Source organism: Oreochromis aureus, linkage group 14 (assembly GCF_013358895.1).
Source record: "Oreochromis aureus strain Israel breed Guangdong linkage group 14, ZZ_aureus, whole genome shotgun sequence".
NCBI lineage: Eukaryota > Metazoa > Chordata > Actinopteri > Cichliformes > Cichlidae > Oreochromis > Oreochromis aureus.
This window is the reverse complement of record NC_052955.1, coordinates 1,890,896-1,905,348: the sequence shown is the minus strand read 5'-3', so window position 1 is coordinate 1,905,348 and position 14,453 is coordinate 1,890,896. Positions and strand designations below refer to the sequence as shown.

The 14,453-nt window shown below is 44.5% G+C and overlaps 1 protein-coding gene across 1 annotated transcript in view; it reads right to left on the bottom strand.

Moving 5' to 3' along the window:
• col4a4 (collagen, type IV, alpha 4) overlaps positions 1–14,453 on the bottom strand; it is a 46,110-nt gene that overhangs the window by 17,661 nt on the left and 13,996 nt on the right. The window contains exons 5-28 of the mRNA XM_039622233.1: positions 12,079–12,213; positions 11,649–11,693; positions 11,439–11,555; positions 11,093–11,161; positions 10,985–11,020; positions 10,822–10,884; positions 9,453–9,488; positions 9,301–9,342; positions 8,917–8,997; positions 8,500–8,544; positions 8,185–8,247; positions 8,005–8,049; positions 7,859–7,912; positions 6,174–6,234; positions 5,989–6,093; positions 4,764–4,919; positions 4,492–4,581; positions 3,284–3,444; positions 3,128–3,200; positions 2,922–3,028; positions 1,468–1,651; positions 526–594; positions 346–453; positions 184–252 (exon numbers count right to left, since the gene is read on the bottom strand). Coding sequence (XP_039478167.1) covers positions 184–252; positions 346–453; positions 526–594; positions 1,468–1,651; positions 2,922–3,028; positions 3,128–3,200; positions 3,284–3,444; positions 4,492–4,581; positions 4,764–4,919; positions 5,989–6,093; positions 6,174–6,234; positions 7,859–7,912; positions 8,005–8,049; positions 8,185–8,247; positions 8,500–8,544; positions 8,917–8,997; positions 9,301–9,342; positions 9,453–9,488; positions 10,822–10,884; positions 10,985–11,020; positions 11,093–11,161; positions 11,439–11,555; positions 11,649–11,693; positions 12,079–12,213 — 2,014 coding nt within the window. The remainder of the gene's footprint in view (positions 1–183; positions 253–345; positions 454–525; positions 595–1,467; positions 1,652–2,921; positions 3,029–3,127; positions 3,201–3,283; positions 3,445–4,491; positions 4,582–4,763; positions 4,920–5,988; positions 6,094–6,173; positions 6,235–7,858; positions 7,913–8,004; positions 8,050–8,184; positions 8,248–8,499; positions 8,545–8,916; positions 8,998–9,300; positions 9,343–9,452; positions 9,489–10,821; positions 10,885–10,984; positions 11,021–11,092; positions 11,162–11,438; positions 11,556–11,648; positions 11,694–12,078; positions 12,214–14,453) is intronic.

Below are 14,453 nucleotides of genomic sequence, written 5' to 3'. Positions count from 1 at the left end.
AGTGAAAACTAACTATTAAGGCTCAGGATCTCTCCAGAGCCAGGTGAACAAATTTCAAGTTCACAGTTGGATGTGAAACAAGCTGCTCCAGAATTCATTGGCACCCAAACCCAGACCAGCCAAAGCATCAACCAGATCTGGTTTGTGCTGATGAATTCTGGAACACATGAGAGTCAGACTTACCTGGATCTCCATCATAACTGAAGCCTTCAGGTCCTTCATCTCCATAATCTCCAGTGACACCCTGAGGTCCTACAGGAGGAGGAGGGGAAATAATTAAAGGTACCTCTTCTGCTCATGTAACCTACAGGTGAAGATACAGAAGCGGAAGGTTTGCTTGGGTACCTTGTTTCCCAGGTATTCCAGGAAGTCCATCCTTTCCATTGTCTCCTTTAGGCCCATCTGACCCAATGCCACCAGGAAAACCTGGAGGACCCTGGGAACCTGCGTAGCCTGAAAGGTGAGAGAGGTGAGTAAGAAGTACTGTAGACAGGTAAACATAAAGATGTTACAGATCAAATTTACCTGCACTTCCAGGGTCTCCCTTCTCTCCGGGGCCACCAGGTCTTATGGGTCTAAAGGGTGGAGGGTCACCTGGAGGAAGAGGAGGAGTTGAGTAGTAGTTGAGTAGACACCAGTTAGAAGGTTTTGGCTAACAAAGTTGATGAAAGTGTTCCTATGAACTTTACAAGTACTCAGTGCTGAAGAAAATCTCTAACTCATTTATATTTAATTGTATTTTCAGATCAAGTTTGGTTTTCTCCAAAATATTGGGTTCAGGCCGTCACCGTAAACACCCAGAGGTTTCAAGTTGACTCCTTTTTAATTACATTTCTGCCTGTTTGGAAAACCCAAACGGAAAAACGAGAGGGGCAGGACAGGTCGCCAGCCTGACACAGGGCTAACACACTTACAGGCAAAAAGAATAATTCAAAAGCAGAAATGTTTGAAACTTCAATTGAAGTGTAACATTTTCTAGTTTCAAGTGTTTTATTCTAAAACAAATCTCAAACCCTAAATCAGGGGTGTCCAACTGCAGGCCTCGAGGGCCGGTGTCCTGCAGGTTTTAGATCTGACCCTGCATCAGCACATCTAAATCAAATGCTTAGTTCATTACCAGGCCTCTGGAGAACTTCAAGACATGTTGGGGAGGTAATTTGGCCATTTAAATCAGCTCTGTTGGATCAAGGACACATCTTGCCCCACCCCTGCCCTAAATGATGAGTCATAGATGACCAGCGGATGTTAAGTTATCATCCTTTTTGAGAAACATACTCTACTCAAACCCGGGCTCAGACCTTAAAAGGAGTCACCATTGACAGAGCAGATGCTAAGAGGATAGGTGCTATAAATGTTTAGAACAGTCCTATGAAAACAGAACCGTATATATGGATTTGGTTGCAAATAAAACTCTGGTTGTCACTTTCTGTGGATTTTACCAAACGTTTTCGTAACAATGATTCTTACCTTTCACCCCCTTTAACCCCGGGGGGCCACAGGATCCAGTAGGTCCTGGATCCCCAGGGAGTCCATGTTTTCCCACAGCTCCATCTGCACCTTGTCCTCGGGGACCTGGAGGTCCTAAATATCCCTTTAACCCTGTAGTTCCTCTGAGGCCCCTTTCTCCAGGGAAACTGGAAAAACTCTCACCCTAAGAACAGACAGATTGAGAGATAAGGTCAAGAGATGGCATGACCGATGGCAGGACAACTGCAAAAAGGGGACATTCCGATTATCTCACTGTTTGTCGTCCACATTTCTCAACGCTCAACTTTTAGTTAAGTTATAAACAGATTCATGGATATAACAGACATGGTGTCAGTGTGTTTTCTGGCATACAGTTGTGCTTGGGATCATTGTCCTGTTGATGCCCCTGTTTGGTCCAAGCTTCACCTTCAGGATAGATGGCCTCACATTTGACTCTAGACTACGCTGGTATACAGAGGAGCTCATGGTCCACTCACTGCCCAAATCATCATCCCTCCACCACTATGCTGACTGCAATATGACGTGGTTTTCTCCAAACTGCGGACAAACATGTCCACTTTGGTCTCACCTGATAACAGACATTGTTCCGTGACGTCTCACGGGTTTGTTCCGATGCAACTTTGCAAATCTAAGCAATGCTGCCACGTTCTTTTTAGAGAGAAGAGGCTTTCTCCTGTAAACTCCTCCAAACAAGCCAAACTTGTTCAGTCTTTTTCCAACAGTGCGTCATGAACTTTAAAATTGAAAACAAGGCCTGTAGAGTCTCAGAATCTGAAACAGAGCTCTTAGGTTTTTGTTGTTTCTTTGAGCATTGAATGGTCTGATCTTGGGGTGAACTTGCTGGAACATCCATCACTGAGAAAATTGTCTTGAATGTTTCCCTCTTGTAAATAATCTTTCTCACTGTAGAATGATAGGTTGGAACAACAGTTTAGTCTCTAAGATCACTGCTGACGTCTTTCCTCATCTGCTTTCTGTTAACGCACACCTGAATCCTTCGGACTAGCAAACTGCTAGAAAATTCTGCTTTTATAACGATGCTCACAATTGGTAATGATCAGTTAACCGGTTTGATCAGCAGCACCTGGCTGCCATTTACTTCTCTTGATTCCTATGAAAGCAACAAGGATCCACTTAATTTTTCACAGGACTGCATGGAATCATGAAACATGTCTTTAAATTGACCATTGGGGGATTTTGATAAACATTTGTTGAAAAGAAAAAGCGACGGAGACATGATCAGTGAGCTGTAATGTGAACATCATCTCATTACATCTGAAACAGAAATCATTTCATGGACGGACTATCAGCCCCACAGTGACGAATTACTTGCTGAGAAACTCTTTCACATTATTGCTTCTCATATTTCGCTCTTTCCAGTCTTGAACAACACCCTCCAATCCTCATTCCTCCTATCTTCTAACCCGACTGACCTGGAAACCGGGATTTCCAGGGACCCCTGGGGGCCCAGTCTGTCCTCTTCTTCCTGGGAACCCTTGTCTGCCTGCAGGGCCCTGCTGTCCCTTGTTTCCCTTCTCACCTGGAGACAAAGGAGCAGTATTCACAGGAGGTTATGTTGAAGTTACTGTCAATAATGTTCAAGTGTGCCTGGGAGACAGCTGCACAGACTGTGACTCACCTTCAATATCCTCCACCGTTAAATCTCCTTTCTGTCCTTTAAAGCCTTTGAAACCCGGGAATCCAGCCCGACCCTGTAAACAAAGCAATCAGTCAAACAAACAGAGCAGTGGTGGCTGCTCAGATGACCTCTGACCTTGTTGCTCAGTTGCTTTACCTGCTCACCAGTCTCTCCTGTGTCTCCGGGAACACCGTACTCTCCCCGAGGACCTGTGGGTCCGGGGGATCCTTGGAACCCTGGAAATCCCAAGTCACCCATAGGGCCAGGTGCACCTCTTAGTACAAGAGGAACGCCACAAGAACAGCCACCACAACTACCTAAAACACAGAAATTAGGGTTAGATCGATCTCTAACCCTTATTGAGCACTTCCAGCAAACATTAGCAAAATGATCTGAGTGATTAATAACGTCACTACGACTGGCTGTCGGCGCAACAAGGACTCAAGGCCAAAATAGGATGTCTTTGCTATAGACAGTATAACAGAAGGACACAGCTGAAGGTGGCGACACCTGTTACTGCAAAAGACTTCCAGTTGTATCAAAGTGTATGGGAAAAGTGCCCTCTGCTCCCTCGCTTTGAAGACGTTAGTACACATTTCCTTAATGCATTTACAAACTCATTCTCTAGTTTGAGGCCATTTTGAATAAAACATTAAGTTTGTTTTTATAAATTATGCTCATTCTTAGAATAAGAGAGGAGGGTTATTTAGGAGCATGCTCATTGGTTAATACCTCAGTCACAATTTGTGAGCCACAGTGTGCGGTTTCACAATCAGAGTCACTCAGACACATATCGAAAGATCAAACAGAATATGACGAGTGCTGGCGACCGTGACGTCCTCAGCTGAAGTCTTCACACATCCGTGAGCGACATCTCAAAGCTAAATCCATGTACCGTCTAAGGCTTCACAGCAACAACATGAGTGAGGAAGCAAGTTAAGGTTATGCTCTTCATTGGGTAGCTGGAAGTGGTTAGCTGGTAAGTTAGCATTAGCCAGAAGTAACCCAGTTGCATCCAATAAAACTCATCTGGATAAATTACAATGAGAAGCTAAAGGAAACAGCTAGCGATGACTTTAGCATGGTGATGATATCTTTGGTTTCTGGCAGTAAAAAGGTCAGACTGCCTTTTTTAAATTACTTCATCAGTTGATGTTTATAAACTGACCACTGCATGATTCACGTAGCACAATGTGGACAGGGGTGTTAGTTTTTAATCTCTTCTTTCCTCATTTAGCAAACGCAAACTGTGCTAATGTGACGTGGCCTGAGTGTGCACATATTTCACATCAAGGCTAAAAGCAGCTCATCAGTCTTCCACCCTCTAAAAGCCACAAATTAAGTCAATATCTCCAACAACTGACCTTTAATTCCCAGTGAGCCCTGAAACCCTGTGGGCCCTGACACACCTGGGTCCCCAGGTGGTCCTGAGGCTCCAGGGAGACAGTAGGTACCTTAAAAGATATACAGGAAGTCAGTGGGAGAAAAACAAGGGTGTTTTTTTGAGTGATTATTAAGAAAAAAAATCAACTGGGACAGTGACACATCCCATACCTGCTGTTAATATCTGCAGTCTGGCCCTGCAGGTACCTACAAGTGTACAACACTAAGAGACAGAAACACTGTTGTCTGGTACCTGGAACACCTTGCTGTCCTTTAGGTCCCCTGAATCCAGGGCGCCCTGGTTTTCCAGGTTCTCCAGGTGTGGGTTTCTCTGTAGAGATCTGACCTGGATCTCCTCTGACCCCCTTGCATCCTGGAACTCCCTTCTGACCTACAACTCCCCGCAGTCCTGAAGAAAACAACAAAAACTATCATACTACCTTAAACATGAGCAGAAAACATCCTTCTTACCACAGCACCGTTATGCTGCCTTTAATCAAGTTCATACCACCTTAAATCTAACCATAAAACAACACTCATATTGTCCTTAATCACCCTAGCTCAACTTTAAGATTCATTCAAGATTCAAGAGTCGAGGTCTTTATTGTCAGTACAACAGTATACGCAGTATACAGCGTACTGAAATGCCGTTTCACCCCTAGCCCCCCATGGTGCATTTATAAGAATATAAAAAATAAAAAATCTCCAAGAGATATAAAACTAGAAATGACAAGTGGATTGTGCAGTAGGTATTGAATACCAGGTTGAAGTTACGAGTCAGGGTATTGTAGACAAGACAGCATGAAGACATGTGCAATACAGCATTATGTAGATGTGTTCAGTAACTGAAAGTAACAAAAAGCTGACTTCAGAGTCTTCATACCACCTTGAATCTCACCTTGTCATCATATCATAAAATAACCTCATCACAGCAACCTCATACTGCCTTACATCAGGCTGCTACCACCTTAAATCTGGCCTCATGAGTCTCAGACCACTTAACCAACTTCATCATCATTATACCCCCCAAAGTGGTATATAATGAACCAACATTGTGGTCTCATCCCATTTTTAATCTGACTACACAAACTTAATCTGACCTCATCGTCATTATACCATGTAACATCTTAAATAACTCTCTCATACGATTTTAAAGTTTAAAACCATTTGAACATTAGGTAGGAAGCACCAACTTCATCCACCCTCCGACCCAGACTCTCTAAGAAGCTACTTCGAGCTGCTCCTTTATCCACAAGAGGAGGAAGCTTTGCATATTTTGATTTGACAGAATTTTATGCCAGACGGTTTTTCTGATGATGATTTATACGTTTCAGGAAAGATCTCCAAGACTCAGTGATAACAGATATCACCATCATATAAAGATGTTTCACTTGTGTCATCTCGCTGTGCTAAACAAATCGGAGAGATGTTTGCCAGCTCACATTGCTACAGAAACAGTAAAATATGCAGATACTTACCGAGTATTGATCTGCCAGGCAGTCCTGGGGCGCCAGGTATTCCCATCCGTCCTCTGTCTCCATTAAGGCCGTGCGGGCCGGGTGACCCGGGATCTCCAACTCGACCTAGAAGACATGAAGTAGTCATTGGACATCAGAGAAGAAGAATTGTAAAAGAGCTGATTGATTGGTGCATTGATCCATACCGGTGTACGTGATGTCTGCCACCCGGGGGACGCCTGGAGGCCCGGGATCTCCCCTTTTGCCCTGAGAACATACAGAACACGACAGCTTTATCTTTATTGAGGTCATTATGTTTCAAACATCAGTCGGTCATTTTGTTTACATGATACTAACCAGATAATCGGGTTCACAACTAGGGATGGGTACCGGTATCCGGTGCTATTATGGCACCAGTTCTGACATAAACGGTAGTAACCAGACCGAAAAGCAGCGCACATTTCGGTGTTTTATTTTGGTGCTTTTTTTTCCTGAGATGTCATACACTTTGGATTCTAGCCAATCATTTTACCTTTCCAAGGATAGTAGGCGGGGCCAGGTACGTACGTTCTTTCAGAGCAGAGCTACAGATTAAAAATGCCCAAGGCGAAGCGATCAAAAGTCTGGCTGTACTTCACAGCAAAAGATGCAAACTCAGCAGCCTGCAACAAGTGCTTTAAGCTGATACTGTGATACTGTCAAAGGAGGTAACACCTCAAATCTGATGAAACACCTGGCGACGCATAGCGTTTTTTTTTTAAAGCCGAGAAATGCGCCGTGTTTGATAGCTTGCTGTGAGACCTCACACCGTGCACATCTACTGCGGGTGTGGTGCCTGTTATCGGACCTGGAGTTAGCAACATCCCCCAAAAACCCGAAGAGGAGAGTCCTGGCCCCTAGCCCTGTCAGCGTAGCAGAAATGATGAGGATGATGATGGCAGCAGCAGCCGTTCTCCTCTGCGTGAGTAGCTTCATGTTGTTCGTGTGTAATTTACGTTGAGTACTCCACTTCAATGCATGGGTGAACTAAAACACCGTCGTAGCTAAATGCGGCTGTCTTCTTGTTTGATGATGCTCAAACCCTGAAAAGTGGAAAAGAAAAGCTAAACATGAACATGAGAGGTTTTGGACACAGTTTTTTCCATTCTTTAAGCACTGCTTCCAGCCAAGAGTGATACCATATATGTCCTATAGCTGCAGAAAAGGCTAACATTGTTATCTTTTTACAAAAAAACAGCTGAACATGAGAGGTTTTTGGACAAAGTTTGTGTTCTCCATTCTTTAAGCACCGGTTTGAGCACCGTTTAAGCACCGGCACCGTTTCAAAAGTACCGGTTTGGCACCGGTATCGGATAAAACCTAAACGATACCCATCCCTATTCACAACTTCTAGTGACAGAACATTTACGTGTATGAATGGGCGAAAGGTTTCAGTGCTCTCACGAATTGCGTGTCTGTTTTTTATTGATGATCTGGCTCTGCTGGCCAGGTGGTGACCATGCAGTGGGGAGGTTTGCAGCTGAGCGGTAGAGATCAGACATCTGAGGTCATGGACAGAAAACTGCACAAAGTGTAGGACTTCAAGAATCTCAGAGTCTTTTTCATGAGTGGAGGAGAGATTGATGGACGAATTTCAGTGATGCAGACGCTGCACCTGTCTGTGGCGGTCGAAGATATCAGACTATCTTACTGGTCTTTTGTTTAACTTCCCCTGCTAGTTTTCCCCTCATTACCTTGTGCATACAATTTTCGGGTTTTCTCTCGCCCCTTTGTCGTGGTGTGCTACAATGCTCTGTGCTCCTTGTTCCCTGATTCCTAGTGTTTAGTTGGGATGGATGGGAATCTTTGCTTTTATCCAAAGTGACATAAAATATGTACAGGAAAGACTGACCTTAGGACCCTTTCGTCCAATCAGACCTGGGAGTCCTGAGCTTCCTTGGATTCCCTGAAAACACCAAAGAAAAACCAGACCTGATGATCTGAGGAACAGCACAACCGAAGACGATTACCAAACAGGAATCTTCTGCTTTGACCAACCTTAACTCCTTTGTTCCCACGGAGACCAGGTTGTCCAGGGAGTCCCTGAAACACAGTTTGCACAGTTCATTCAGCATCAATACCTCAAAGATCGATGACATCTCAAGTTTAATTAGAGTCTATAGTCTGATCAAAACTGCTTAATATTGATCGATAATGCGAGGGGAAATGACATCTTACCCTTGGTCCAGGAAGCCCCAAAATCCCCTTCTCCCCTTCCATCCCAGGTGGCCCATCCAGACCCTGAGACCACAATCCAATAAAAAATATCTGATCAGTAACAGTGCTACTGAAAATGATATTTGGAGATGTGGGACACAATAACCACGGCAGTTGAATATCCTTCAAACATGAGATTACAGATGACAATTTTCAGGATGAGCGATAGTCCTGAACTATGTAAATCAGGAGAATCCTAACCTTCGAGTGAGCCTGGTGCCCAAGAATCCAACAACAAGGAGAACTTCAAGTTCCTAAATAAGATATTTAACCTACCGGCAGTCCGTCAATTCCACAGACTCCTTTAACTCCCCGGGAACCCTGGAATATCCAAGCAGAATGCAACATTAGAGCCCCTAAATGGAAACCAGCATAAGAAAACCAACAGCAAAACCTCCCAACATTGGACTCCAAGAGATATTAGAAACCAACATTTGTACCAGGCATTAAAAACACATTAGCTACTCGAATTTTACAATAAAACCTACATAGAACCAGTTTTTAAAAATAAAGGCTCCTACTTCCTGAGGTTTGAGGTCTACACAGGCTTCATGCAGAAAGCTTTGTGCTGTTAGCAACTCTGAATGTCACTATGCATCGAGCTGGCTAATTAGCTATAAAGTTTAACAGAAAACAGGAAGTCCCCTTAAATGTGTCATCTGATAGGCTGTAACAGAGTGAGGCTCCACCTACTTTGTCTCCTTTGATGTAGAGGTCTTCGGGAGGGTCAACATACTCAAACGGCCCTGGACGTCCCTGCAAACCCTGATCCCCCTGTGGACCACACAAACTGCTACAGTACTGGCACTGCACATACTACACAGTACTGATGTGTTGCTCTTGCTGCTGTATTGCTGCAGCAATTGTCAGTGGTGAAGTACTATTTATACAGTTCGTAGTGAAATGAAAACAGAAGGTAAACCAGTCAAACAGAAGAATGTGGCAAAACAAAGCTCTGCCCGAAACAAGTAGTCAAATGTGACTCTTGCACAGCGCTATTGCCTCGGGCAACAGGCTCTTCACGTGCTGCTGATTCAGTTTAAAGAAATGCCGCTGAGGAAGGGGGCGTGGTTGTACCTCGTCTCCTTTCTGTCCAGGTAGAGATCGACCTCTTTCCCCCTGAAATGCACAAACAACAAATTCTGAAATAAAAGGTCAGAAAACGCAGTCTTTCAAAGTACTCTGATGCTAATCACAATACTATACTCTACTACGTGTATATTACTTACGGGTGAACCTCGAGAACCCGGGCTTCCAGGTACACCCTGCACAGAGAGCAAAGATTTCATTATTGCAATTAGACAGCAGACAGCAGCACTTAGTTTGCTGCCTTCAATCAACGTGACCCTGATCAAGACTTTAGATCGGGAAAATAATTCTTTGATTCTCAGCTGAATTTTTAAGTTTGCCTACTTACAAAAAATAATGAACAGTGTCCAACTTTTAGGGTAGCTTAATTTTAATGGAGAGAGACATAATGTAAAGCCAAAAACACAGAAAAAAAACACATTACAAAAAAGTTATAAATTGAACTGAAGTTTTTGAGCCCCTACAACACCCAGTCTGGCTCCCATACAGGGAGCTGAGACGCATTTTCTCTAAACACTGGGTCTCTGTGGCTTTTAAACCCCAAAACACGCTGCGCCAAAAACTGGTCCACCCCAAGGATCGGGTCCCCCGACACAAACAGAGTAACATAGTGTACGCTGTTAAGTGCCAGGAGGATTGCCAGGATTTATACATCGGGGAAACCAAACAACCTCTGGCAGAGCAGATGGCACAACACAGAAGAGCAGAGCTGGATCTGTGGTTATTTTTGGATTTCTCATCAACATCAGGCAGGACTCTGCAGTCTATTTACACCTACAGGCCAGTGGACACTCTTTCAATGATGAGGATGTACACATCCTGGACAGGGAGGAACGCTGGTTTGAGGCGGAGTCAAGGAGGCCATTTACGTGAAAAGGGAAGACCATCTCTGAATCGAGGAGGGGGCCTAAGGGTCCATCTGTCACCATCTTACAATGCTGTGATTGCAGCCATTCCCCAACTCTCTGTGAATGGGACTCATGGCCGTTGATGACAATTTGCATATTAATGATCAAGGAAGTGACCTGCTCGCCCAGTGTTCATTCAGTGGATTTACTCACCTGGATGATCGAGCATGCATCAAGACTCCCATACAGGGTATATAGGGGCGACCGTGGCTCAGGGGGTTGGGAAGCTCATCTTGTAACCGGAAGGTTGCCGGTTCGATCCCCTGCTCTGTCTGTCTCGGTCGTTGTGTCCTTGGGCAAGACACTTCACCTACTGCCTACTGGTGTTGTCAGTCTGCCCCAGGGTCTGCTCCACCAGTGTGTGAATGAATAGTGGAATTGTAAAGCGCTTTGAGGGTCTCGCTATATAAATGCAGTCCATTATTATTATAGATGCAGCTTCATATCTGTGCCAGCATTCTTGTCTGTTTCTGGCTTCAAAAGTCCAACGTGGAACAGTAGAAACCCGAGACCAGGTCCCTTTAACTGTCCTCAACTTAACCACATGACACAACACCAGATTACTTTCTCCAAGCAGTAAATATTAATACTGGTGACTCACGTCTTGGCCTTTCGGTCCTGGAGAACCCGTTGCTCCCTTCGATCCCGAGAAGCCCTGCTCACCCTGCGGTCAGACAGACAGAAACCTGAAGGAGGACCACTACGACTACTTCCTCCCTATAAGCCCGCTGGCTTGTGTGTCACATGACAGTTTGTTTACTCACCTGCAGACCAGGACATCCACTGGGCCCAGCATCTCCCTGTCAGACAGAAATGCTGTGATTAATAAGCCAAATCCTGATCCTAACCTGCAGCAGTACAAGTGTACTTACACTCACTCCAGGGTAACGTATGAAGTACACCGCCTGATCTCCTGGATATCCTTTCGGTCCTGGAAAACCCTGAAGAATTAAACACCACAGCGATCGTCAAATACTACTGTACTACATATACTGCAGTACACTGAACTATCCATACAGAGGCTCAAAGCAGTGTAAGACTAGAAAACCTCATCCTTACTCCGTCAGGACTCTTTCACCATCAGGCAGTTAAAATCAAGAGTTCTAAAATCTGGATTCTGGAAAACTGAATGTTTCTCCAGCTCTGATTATTTTTACTGTGGCCTTTCTTGATCTCCATAGTGAAGTGTTTGCTATCAGTGTTGCTGTCATTTCTGACCAGTTCTCCGTCACGTCCTTGTTCTCCCGGAAGGCCAGCTTTCCCCTTGTCTCCTCTAGTTCCATTACATCCATCCAGACCTGGACGTCCTGGACCTCCAGCAGGTCCCGGGTGTCCCTGGACAGATAAACACAACCAGATGCTGATAGCAGGACATCACTAGGTCACAGCTGACTGAGCTAAGAGGCTGAGAGGGGCGGGGCTTCTTACCGGAACTCCATCCAAACCTGGAAAACCAGGAACACCAAGAGATCCCTGAAACCACAAACAACAAGCAGACAGTTAAACTGTTCTCCACACAGTTCCCCGGAAATATTAGGGGTTAGATACCATGTGAGGCCTAACAGAGCTCCGATTGGTCAGACAACAAAAACAGTATCTCGTCTTCAGAGGGGTGTACTACAAAGCAAACTATGTTTTCAGAGTTTTCAACGTTGCGCAGATGGTCTATGTCTAAAGTTTCTCTGGTGTTGTCTCTGAGTGGAGTAGAAGGTGCTCAGCTGACCCATTTTGTGAGTCAAATGCCTGAAGCAGAGTGCTGCTAAAACAGAAAGCCTGACTCTGTTAAACCTGCGTTGCAGTACACCCCTGAGGGCAGAAAACATAAAGTTCTGGGAACAGCAGAACCATGTTCCTTCACCATATGTCCTTTCAGGCCTGCAGCTCCTGTTGGCCCCTCATCTCCTCTCTGGCCTTTCTCTCCTGGAGGCCCCTGAGGACCCGGGAAGCCCATGGGTCCGTTAGGGCCCTGCAGACCCAGAGCACCAGGAGCACCCTGCAGGACACAAAGAAACCTGTTAATCCTTTAAAAACTGATAAAAATGAATAAATCTTAATAGAAAACATGAACAACCTCAGGTTCCATCGAGAGCTCTATTAGGCCACCTGATCCCGAGGCTCTCTGTCACTACAATGCACAACCAGGACCAGTTCTATTTACATTATACATGCTTCCCTTAGGCAACATCATTAGAAGACATAGCATAAATTTTCACTGCTATGCAGATGACACGCAGCTCTATCTGTCCATGAAGCCAGGTAACACACACCAATTAGTTAAACTGCAGGAATGTCTTAAAGACATAAAGACCTGGATGGCCGCTAACTTTCTGCTTCTTAATTCAGATCAAACTGAGGTTATTGTACTCGGCCCTGAAAATCTTAGAAATATGGTATCTAAGCAGATTCTTACTCTGGATGGCATTACCTTGGCCTCCAGTAACACTGTGAGGAACCTTGAGTCATTTTGACCAGGACATGTCCTTCAACGCACATATTAAACAAATATGCAAGACTGCTTTCTTCCATTTGTGCAACATCTCTAAAATTAGAAATATCCTGTCTCAGAGTGATGCTGAAAAACTAGTTCATGCATTTATTACTTCCAGGCTGGACTACTGTAATTCATTATTATCAGGATGTCCTAAAAACTCCCTGAAAAGCCTTCAGTTAATCCAAAATGCTGCAGCAAGAGTCCTGACAGGGACTAGGAAGAGAAAGCAGATTTCTCCTGTTTTGGCTTCCCTTCATTGGCTTCCTGTTAAATCCAGAATTCAAAATCCTGCTCCTCACATACAAGGTCTTAAATAATCAGGCCCCATCTTATCTTAATCCTGATCACTCGACAAACTCAAAGCCGACAAACAAACTAAGAGAATTCAACAGTCTGCTCGAATCTGGACTTTTGAAACTGTAAATCATTCTTTGTCATATTACTTTTTAGTTTCTCATTAAATACACCGTCACATTAACAAGCTGACTCACAAAGAATGGCTCATGGTGTAAAGCGTCACCTGTCAGAAAGTATAAGAACATATTAAACATGCGGGAACATAACTGAACCTGAGACAGAAGACTCTGCAAAACCTTTAAGAACTTTGTTAATCACGGCACTGAGGCAGAGCGGGTGGACTTCATATGGTTTAATCCAGATGTTGGTGCATTCGAGTCCCAGATGTGTAATGCTGTTATCTGACCATTCGAGGGCGGTGTGGCACCAGAACAGTGACACCCCCACACACACTGCCACGAGGGGTTTGAACTGCTTATTATAGAAGATTCAGAAATGAGTGTGCCAAAAGCACAGTACTGTCCACACCCACATCCACACATCTGCACAGGAAACACTGATAAGGTCAAAGGTCAGATTTACAGCATAAACTCAGCCCTTTGTGGTTTAAACTGAGTAAAAGCAGAGAGCGTTCCAGGATCAAGGGAATGGCGCGTACCTTGAGCGACAGGTGCCGTCTTGTCGCGTTCAGCGCTCATGTGCTCACTTTGTGTACACTTGGTTTTTAAGCCTGTTGTTAAGCTGAGTGATGGTGACCCTCAGTGTGGTTTCACTTTAACGTTCTGCTCCATTTCCAGAGCCGTTTTTTTAAATCTCTGGACTTGGAAGTGGAGCTTTGATGCCTCAGATAATCATATTAGGGATTATTTCCTTTAGATGATATCGCAAATACAAGAGTAGGAAACATGGAGTGTTACTAGCAGACCGAGTTTTTCGCTCACAGGGACGACTGTACACGTCTGAGCTCATTATTAGAAACGCACTTAATATGAAGATGCACCTCTGGACCAGGAGATATATGACAGCAAGTAAGGAAAACTAGATCCACTTTAACTACAAGGCTCCATTTGCTGTTTGGGCCACATGATGAAAACAGAAACTAAACCAAATCAATGCTTTTCTGAAACTAGGTCATTCATTCAGAGGTGTGCAGTTTCTGGCTGAGGAAACATGAATATCTGCGAGGTAATGAGGCCTTACGAGAGCAAAACAAGCATAAAAGCCAAGAAGAACACAAGGTGAGCATGTACAGACCGAGTCACCTGGGCAGGTGAGGAGAAGGAGGTCAGTGTGTTTATCGCATGATCTGGCTGCAAAGCTTCATCACAGTAATGTAACTGTAGTGGGTGAGACTGTGTGTAACACCTGATCCAGGTGTTACACACAGTCTCTGTTGCAACAGTGACCAAAACCAGAGTGTTTTTGGTCACTGTTGCAACATAAGC